Raw genomic sequence first — 10,023 nt, 5'->3', positions numbered from 1 at the left:
CCCTGCTTATCCCCCGTCTCTGGCACTGTTCCAAATACTACTTCCTTCAACTTCTCCATAGTGATTTTGAATTAGAAAATCCTTGTAAGCAGATGAAATCTTCCCAACCTCTATGACCCGGCCTTCCAAATTCTTGTATTTTTTCATGACAATTCTTCTTACTTTTAATATACAGATAGTCTAAGCTCGGTAAGGTTGATCGCACGCTATGTAGGAAGCCACCTAGTATTTTCAAATGGAGATAACATGTGGTAACTTTATGCTGCCTATTTATCACGTAGGTACTTAATTGTACTCGATGACATGAAGAGTTGGGAGATGTGGAACAAAATAAAATATGCCTTCGAGAGTGTGAAAGGCATAGTCCTTGTAACAACGACCATTCTGGCAGTAGCTAATGCTTGCAGCCAATGCATTAACGGTTATGTGTACAAGCTGTCACCCCTTGATGAGAATGAGTCTGTAAACCTGTTCAACAAAGAATGTTATTCGGGGGATACTGATTATGCAGCAGACATATTGAAGAAATGTGATGGTCTACCACTTGCTATAGTCAGCGTGGCCAATTATTTGCAGAGTGAGGGACCGTTGACAGGCGCTAGATGTAAAGATGCTTGCAACAAACTTGGTGCTCTTCTGGTACAAGACAATGGTTGCAAGTTACCAGAAATGCAATGGGTGCTTATGAATAAATATACTGGTCTGCCTGGTCATGCTATCAGATCCTGCTTGCTATATTTTTCCATGTACAAGGGAAACATGGATGCACTCCCCAGGAGGAATTCCCTGATAAGGCGATGGCAAGCTGAAGGGTTTGTTGATGGGAAAACTGGATATGAATATTTGAAGACCCTCATCAACCGCAACATCATTCAGTCCATGGAAGTAAACACAGACGGAACAACAAAGAGATGCCGACCCCCAGGAATGATGTCCGAGTACATTTCCCAGATTTCCATGTCCGAGAATTTCGCTGCTTTGGTGTCTGATCAAGTGGAGATGGGAAAAAATCGCATCCTCAGGCTTTATTTCGATGATGGCAGTGCTGAAGATGACATACGCATTTCGCGCATGGATTTAACTTTACGTATTGTCCTGACTCTGGCAATTTCAGGAATTGCATGCAAAGCTATTTTAAAATTTGAACAGTATGTGCAACTGGTAGTTTTGGATCTGAAAGAATGTACAAATCTGGATGATAATCATGTCGAAGCTATATGCAAGCTGTTGCTGCTGAAATATTTGAGCCTCGGGAAGACTATAGGGAACATACCAAGGGCCATTGGCAAACTGGAACTGTTAGAGACGCTCGAGATGAGGACAAACAAAACAGTAAAGGTGTTTAAAGAAGTTCTCCTGCTACCCAACTTAATACACCTCCTTGGAAATTTTGTGCTTAGAATGACACCGGATGATGATCTATATAATTTCTTGGAGAAAAAGAGTGTCTTAGAGACGATTACAGCACACGTCAGCCAAACTGCAAAAGGATTTCCGGATCTGATGCTTCATATGAGTCAGTTGAGGAAGGTGAAAATATTTTGCACTGGAGGAGCAGATGTCACGGACAAGGAAGTTCTGACAACGGCGATCAAGAAATTCATTCAAAGAGGCACGTATAATGTTAATGGTGGTGGCCACAGTCCTTCTCTATCAATAGACTTCGATAACTGCACGTCCATTGTTCGGGAATGTCTATTAGGTCCTGGCAGTCTGACCTCACTCAAATTGCACGGCAAATGGACACCATTTGTGGGTGCTAATCCAGATTTTACAAAGATATCTGGTATTACCAAGCTGTGTCTTTCACACACTTACCTGAGCGGGAATAAAGTCCTTGCTGGTCTGACTGGTTTGATTGCACTGGAATATCTCAAGCTGGATGAACGAGAGCTGGGGCCCCTCACGATACAACCAGGAACTTTCCAAAGGCTGACGGGGTTATGCCTCGTGGGCGACCAAAGCCTTGACCGCATAACAATCCAACCTGGTGCTCTGCCCCGTCTGGTCTCACTCCATCTCATCTGTGAAGCTATAGATGAGGGAGTTCAGCTTTTGAACGGAAGCCTCAAACGTCTACGGGAAATCGCACTCCACTCTGGAGTCGCACCAGAAAGAAAAGAAGCATGGAAAAAAGCTGCAAAGCTCCATCCTAACAGGCCCCAAGTTTTGTTCATTCATAAGGCATAAGCACGGTCAGTTTCGTTTACCCTACCTCCTGCCGCTTCCTAAATCATAGTCTTGTATCCTTCCTTCATTTATATTATTGTTAAATCATACTCTTTGATATTCTGTGCAGTGCAAAGCGTTGTAATCACCAGAGTGAAGCTACTTCTTGCCTTGCTGCACGGATCCGGGAAGCACCAATGGATGCTTCAGTTTGGATATACGTGCGGCCGCTTCCGTCGTGCGTGCGTGCTTGCTTTATGATCAAATTTACCATGTTGGTCACTTTATTTACCATTCACAAACTACTTGACCGCTTCTTGTTTTTATTGTATCCTTTTGATTTGATATTCTATTTTAATTATATTGGGAAAATCTTCCTATTGTTGTATCTTTTTTTTTTGAAGAATGATTCCGTGAGTTGTATCTTTATTATATTGTGGGAAAATGCTTCCTATTATCCCTTGTATCTTTATATTATTTCATGGAAGAATGATTGCAATTGTTGTATCTTTATTATATTGTGGAAGAATGATGATGTTGTTGTATGCATCTTTTATTACCGCCATGGTATCCACCAAGAGCTATATATCTATGTCTGTCCACTCACTAGTGGCTGGGGCACGCCCTGAGCACGCCTCCTCTACGGTACTGTGTGCCCTAATCTTGCCGGTTCATTTGTTAACGTGTGTATGCAGTGCAAATGAGTGCCGGTTTTTAAAACATATAGAGATCAGCTAGGAGGCTGGAACCTTTGCGAGATTTGACCAAAATGTCGTCGGCGTAGGCCTCTGCGTTGATCCCAATTTGGTTGTGGAAACACTTCTGCATCCTCCATTGATATGTTGCTCCAGCGTTTTTTGAGCCCAAAGGGCAATTTGATATAACAGAAAGGCCCATAGGGCATGATCAATGAGGTCTTCTCTTGATCTGATTCGTTCATGTGTATCCTTGAGAATGAATCAAGGAAGCATAAGCGCTCACAGCCCGCGGTGGAATCAATGATCTGATCAATTTGTGGAAGAGGGAATGGATCCTTGGGACAAGTTTTGTTGAGGTTAGTATAATCAACGCACATGCGCCAGGATATGTTCTTCTTGCGTACCATGACTGGGTTAGCCAGCCACTCTGGGTGTGCGACCTCTTTGATGAACCCATCGGCTAAGATTTAGGCTATTTCTTCTCCTATGGCATGCTGCTTCTTTGTGGCGAGAAGGCGTAAGGCTTGTTTGACTGGCCATGCTCCCTTGCACACGTTTAGGCAATGCTCTGCTTTTTTGGCTGGCACCCCTCGCATGTTGGCGGGCTTCCAAACGAATGTGTTCCAATTGGATCAAAGGAAGGCCAGCAGCTCTGCTTCCTGCTCATCTCAGAGATCTTCTCTGATTGTTACTGTTTTCTTGGCATCCTCCAGGTGCACCTGGAGTTTGTCTTTGGCTGGTTGGAAGACCGGGCCTTGCCTCAGTTTTTCCGGGAGCTCCGTCATTGAGGTGTCCACGCCTCGCTTGATCCGTTCAAGCTCCACGGAGGCCAATGTGGCACTCAAGGAGTGATAGTGGCGCATGTAACTTGACGACAACTTGACGAAGAAATTAGAAATCAACTTGATGACAACAAGAGAGACGGTACGCAGGGGCATGCCGCTAATTTCTTCTGTGGCCATAGTGGGAAAAACCCTATAGTATGTTAAGTTTGAGTGGCGGGATTTGAATATAATTCATATATTTTGATTATCCCAAACCCAAATGAAACCTTGGGGCCATAAAAGAATGGATCTCCGATCATGGTACGGAGCCACTGAATTACAATAATGGAACTTTGCTAGTAGAAACAAATAATTATTCAGGAAAAGACACATTAATCGATCAATTGTCAGAAATAGATATTCTCTGGCTCAGGCTTGCAGTTGACTTCGTGGAAGAGGACAACCCCATGGCCCGGCGGCGCTAGCTGCAGACTGAGCGGGCAGCTGAAGCCAAGGTTCCGCTTGTTTCGGGTAACAACATTATCAAGCCCCACGATGGTGATCTCCCCGGAGAGGCGCACCTCCACGCTGAACACGCCCATCTTGCTCTGCTGCTTGAAGTCCTCCAAGGCCGCCCTACCCAGCACATCCCAAAGGACCTTCCCGCTTTTCTGCAGGAAGTGCACTTCTTTTTTGCTTGGCCGGTACCTATGGCCCTCGCCGGCAACCGAGACGTTCAGCAGGCTGTTGTCGTCGAAGGCGATGGAGGCCACGAGAGGCTTGGTGTGCTTGACAAACCCCCAAGTCGGGTTGTGAATGCTGATGGCGACGGAGATGCTGTACTCCAAGAAAGACGACGAGGTTGTCGCCTCCGTGGTACCGAAGCTGGTAAGGCGAGCGTCCTCGATGCTGGCCTCTACATGGGGTTTGAAGGCCAAGCGTAAGACGAACAAGATAATACCTGTGATGGTGATGCCTACACACAAGATGATGATGGAGTAGAGAAACCACCGCTTAAGAAAATTTTGAACGGTGAGCGTGCAGCAGCGGATCCAAGCATCCCATTTGCGAGCTCAAAAGAGCTTTCAAGTTTTCTAAGTGTGTGGGAGTACCGGAGGAAGCCTATAGGGGCCTTCAATAGATTTCTGGCCCTTCATATTGCATATATGCACTTGTCAGCCCGGGTCGACGCCACACGCACCAGCAACTCAAATGCATATCGATATTGATGCATCAATCTAGCTGTAGTACTGTACTTATTATGATCTTGATTCTCCGTTAATTTGTTCCCATATATAGTAAGAAGAAGAAGCTAGTATATCTGTTGCTGTCATTTTGGTTTTTTCTAGTTTGTCACAACTGCCAATCCAATTAAGCCTACTGGTTACATATGTGAAGAGGAAGAGGCTAGTGTTATTTATGTTAGTATTTTTTTAATCGGACCCAAAGGAACCGGAATTCATTAAGAAGAAAGAAGAGAGTTGCTCTCTTAATTAACGGAAAACCGAATGAAAATCGTCACAACACGCCCGTAAAAGCAAGGCACCCGGGCGACCTGGCAACCGACGCAAGAACACACAAAAGTTGTGGAGGAGAAAAGCGTTGTAAAGGTTACAACCTAGTGTTATCGTCATCATACCTTCGTGGGGGCGACTCTCCGACTCCAACATTGACGACCACCAACGTAGCCCTCACCACAAACAAGTGCCGAGGCCTGCCTCGGCCGGTGCCAAATAGTCAACCTCACGCGCCGACGACCAAGAGGGCCTGAGTCTGTCAATGAGCATTGCAAGAGAAAAGCGATGAGCCCGCGCCATAACTGACCACCCACCTCATGCCATCATCACTGCAATGACCCTCCTCGGCAACTCCGACTTCAAAGAGGCAAAAAGGAACGACAACCCCTCAAAAACGCCGGATAAGATCGACTACCAGAACACAACTGCAACCTAGACTCTGCCCGACGCCGCCATCGTTGCCGCACAAGAAGCCACACAAGCATTCACACCACCACACAGGCAGTTGCTGACCACAATGGCGCGAGTGTCCAGCCAATGGAGCGTGCAGAAGGGGCCTGAAGCTCTTCACGGCGATGCCCCAAAGAGGGAAGGGATTATGTCGACACCGTCGCCCGACACGGCTGCGGCTTAGGGACCTGAAGAGCAAGATTCGAGGGTTTAGGAGGATACCACTCCCCACTGCGACACCTCTAGGGAGGAAGGGGGGGGGGGGGAGCCCGGCGGCGGGAGCTAGGTCTTCATCCGTGTCGCCGATGACGTGGCTTTTTATATTGTTATGAATGAATTATAATATATTAGTTCTAAACCGTTAGTGCACTATATCTCATATCCAGGGCTTAAAAAAACAAATGGCATATATTCGTGTTGCACTGTTTACCCTTTCATTTGTTTCACTTTTCAATACATGAACTACATGTAATGGTCAACCTAACGGTCAAAGCTGATGGTGTTCATTTTTATGCCACATCAGACCTGACGAGTGGGCCAGCATTGTCATAATCGCAATTAAAAGAAAACAATTCAGTCACTTGGGTTTTTAGGAACAGTGAACCAAAATTGTGGTAGCATTTTGGAAAATTAAGAAAAGTGGTAGTTTTCCGTAACCCTAGCCCATAATATGGTAGTTTTGTTTTTGCTATTTACTCGATTTAATGTTACCATTTTGAACATATGAGCCACTCTAACTAAGAAGAAACTATACATGGCAAAGGGAAATTAAAATGACATAGGATAAACTAGAACATGGTGCAACACAATTATATACCACACATAAAGTCTCTAGGTATGAAGACACCTCTGCCCAATAGTCCACACAGAAGCAACTTGTTTGTGCTGCCAATAGAACAAAAAGGATGTGTGTTACTCCCTTTGTTCACTATTATAAGACATTTTGGATATTTCAATATGAATTACATGCGGATTGAAAAGAGTGAACAAAGACACTAAAACTCATCTATATACATCAAATTTAGACATAAGTTAGAACAACTTATAATAGTGAATGTAGTGAGCACTAGATATGAGCTTCTAATGGTTTAGAACAAATATATTATAACTTGGTGAGTGACCACATATAAAGTGGCATGTACTAAGCATCATTGTTAGCTAAAATGGCACCAACATCTTCTCAACTAATAATTCAAAGTGTAGAGTCCATATGCTCCATATCTTAAAGATAACGCCATGGTGTTCATAACCCTAGCCGCCGATATGGGGTCTCTCAATGCCACTTGGGAGTAAAGGTCTCCACCGGCTAAACGTTGTCGGCCCCTTGCCTTGGGATGACCATAGTAGTAGTGAAGTGGCGCTCGATAAAGAAATTGAACAAGACAATGTTAGTACACTGAGTTACCCTTTAAAAAAAGTTGTTAGTACACTGAACGATGCACTGTCTACTAATAATAGCACTTGATCTGAGATAGACAAGTTGATGCAGATGATTTGAAAACAAAATGACAACTGGACGAGAACACACGATGTCCATTGTGTAGCTGATTGATTCTAGGTTAAGTTTTTATTTGTTAACCACGGTATAAAGTGAAAAACCACACGACATCGTTGTTAGCTACAATGGCACCAACATCTTCTCAACTGATAATCCAACGTGTAGAGTCAATATGCTCCTTATCTTTAAGACAATACCTTGTTGTTTCTAATCCTAGCCGCCGGTAGGGGTCTCTCAAGTCGAGTTGGAAGTAAAAGTCACCAGCGGCTAGAACCGTCGGTCCTGCGCCTTGGATGCCGTCATTCATGAGCTAATTAAGCAATCGAAAAAAATAGGAAAGGAGAAATATTCAAACATGGATGGGTCCTAGTTGGAGAAAAAGATTCAGAGAGAGATGGAATCACATGCGCTCTGGTCAGACTTTAGCGTTTGCAATTATGGCTTATAATTAATACTTCCTCCGTTTCAAATTACTCATCGCAGAAATGAATGTATCTAGAACTAAAATACATCTAGATACATCCATATCTGCGACAAGTAATTCGAAACGGAGGGAGTACAAACAACTAGTAGCGGTCGTATGAATTAGTACATCGTGGGATATCCTACTTACATGTTGTGTCTGATGACAGATTAGTTATATATACCACTCTGACAGACTGCATATGTCGAGAAATCCTACTAGCTTGATCGTACTTTTTATTTTATGCAGTGATACGCGTGCAGGCCATGTATGTGGTGTGTGATAGGCTCCAGCTTTTGACTTTATCTGAGTCGTCTCACTCTGCAGTTGGCTACATTTTGTAAGGAGCGAGAACCAAGAGGAGACTTGGCTTCACCCAAAGACTTGGCGACAGGTAATTAATTGCACAGATTTTATATTTGCACAGACTTGGCATCCACACCCCAAAGTTTCTAGAATTATCGTCGGAATCTTGTGTCTGGCTACACATACACGCCCCAGCTTTCTAGAATTATCGTCGGCTAATCAGTTAGTTGCACAACAGTCCCTAATCTTGTTCAGAATTATTGTCATGTAGACACTACACATTTCAGCACCCTATGCATGTAGATAACGCCTACGCCTGTTCTGCGGTGGAATGGGGATAGCAATGATTTTTCTTTTCGGGTATAGATCGATTGATGTGCATGATGGTGTTTGCAAGGTAAGATATTGTGAAAAATCAACTCCGTTGAAGCCAAAGCTCGCTGATGCAAGAATTTTCTCTTCGGGACCTCCTATCTGCCGCATTTTGCGGCAGATTGGCGGGGCTTCGCATAGGGTGGTCTTCGTTTGGGCCGGCCCACGCAGGAGCAGCCAGTGGTGGAAAAATACAACACAAAAAGGAGTTGCCTCAACCTGGATTCAAACTCGCAACCCAGCGCCTGTAGAGACAGTACCTAATTACCGGAGCTGATCACCTCTACAGTCAAACATTCAGGGCAAAATCTTTTAGTACTAAAAATACAGACACATCAAAATATTTACCTTTTTTTTGAACATTTTTATAAAAATCTGAATACCTTTAAAAGAAATTCTGAACAATTTTCCAGAAACACGAACAAGTATTGAAAAAATGCTCAATTTTTGGATTTGTAACCAAATTATAAAACAGAAATAATGTATGAATTTGAGAACAAATTTTGAAAAGCGGGAACATTTTTGAATTCCAATTTTTTTGACCAACACGAACAATTTTTGAATTTGGGAACAAATTTAAAATAAGAACAATTTCGTATTAATGAACAAATGTCCGAAAAATAGACAATTTTAAAACAAGAACATTTTGGACAAAAGGAAACATTTTTTGCATCTGTGAGCAAAACTTAGAAAAAGCAAACATTATGATCATTAATGGAATTTGTGAACAAAAATTGAAAAGCTAAATATTTATTGAAGTTACGAACATATTTCAAAAGGCAAACATTCTTTTAAAATTAGGAACCTTTTTTGAAATAGGAACATTTTTGAATTTATGAACATTTTTTGAAAGGTGAACATTTTTTCAAAAATGTGAACACGTTGTAAAAATAAATAAGTTTTTTGGAAATTCTGAACAAACTAAAAAAAGGAACAATTTTTAATTCAGAAAATTATTTGAAATTTCGACCAAATTTTGGAATTCTGAAAAATAAAAATAGAAAGAAAAAACGAGTAGATTAAGAATTACAAAACAAATATAGAAGAGAAAAAAAGAGAAATACAAAAAATCATCTAGGTGAACCAAAAATTTCAAATCAAGAACATTTTTTAAATTTCTGAACAAAAATTTAAAAGAAGATATTTTGAACTTCTAAACAGTGTTTTGAAAGTGTGAACATTTAAAAAAAATTGGAAAACAAATTGAAACAAGAATATTTCGTGAAGTTTTGAACAATTAATGAGCGATGCATACTTTTTTTGCAAAAACGCAAATAAACTTGAAAACAGAAAACAGAAAAAAAACGAAAAATAAAGAAAAATAAACAGGAAAATAAAAAATAGGAAAATAAAAAACAGTTCAGGAACCTCCTAGAAGATTCCCAAAACCAGAGAAAACCGGCTGCGAACCAGCTAGAAAGTTCCCAAAACCGGAATGTCTGAAAATTTTAACGTGCGGGCCCATCCGGAACGGTTGTTGGTGTCCCCCTGTTCGTCGCTCAGGCAGTTTGCTGCAAAGAGCGGCAAATAGGAAAAAAAAAAACTTCTTCCGTAGCAGACCAAAGTTTGCTGCATGGGCTAAATTTCGTGTTTTGACCCTTTTCACAAAGAAATTTAGGATTTGACCCCGGTTTGAAAAAAATTCGGGATTTGACCCTTTTGCTACGGCCAGGGTCTCTAGCGGTAGGGTTAGACAGCCTACCACCAGGGCCCCTGGTGGTAGGGGCGAACGGAGGGGGACGACGGCCGTTTTCCTGTACTGACGTGGATACGTACCCTACCACCA

The 10,023-nt window shown here is 42.4% G+C and overlaps 1 protein-coding gene across 1 annotated transcript in view; it reads left to right on the top strand.

The window, feature by feature from the left end:
- LOC119273739 (disease resistance protein RGA4-like) overlaps positions 1–2,604 on the top strand; it is a 5,385-nt gene extending 2,781 nt beyond the window's left edge. The window contains exons 2-3 of the mRNA XM_037554804.1: positions 282–2,195; positions 2,300–2,604. Coding sequence (XP_037410701.1) covers positions 282–2,190 — 1,909 coding nt within the window. The 3' untranslated portion in view covers positions 2,191–2,195; positions 2,300–2,604. The remainder of the gene's footprint in view (positions 1–281; positions 2,196–2,299) is intronic.
- Positions 2,605–10,023: the final 7,419 nt, after the last annotated feature.

This window comes from Triticum dicoccoides, chromosome 3A (assembly GCF_002162155.2).
Source record: "Triticum dicoccoides isolate Atlit2015 ecotype Zavitan chromosome 3A, WEW_v2.0, whole genome shotgun sequence".
In the NCBI taxonomy this organism is placed as follows: Eukaryota; Viridiplantae; Streptophyta; class Magnoliopsida; order Poales; family Poaceae; genus Triticum; species Triticum dicoccoides.
The sequence above is the reverse complement of the archived record's forward strand: the minus strand, read 5'-3'. Positions and strand labels throughout refer to the sequence as shown.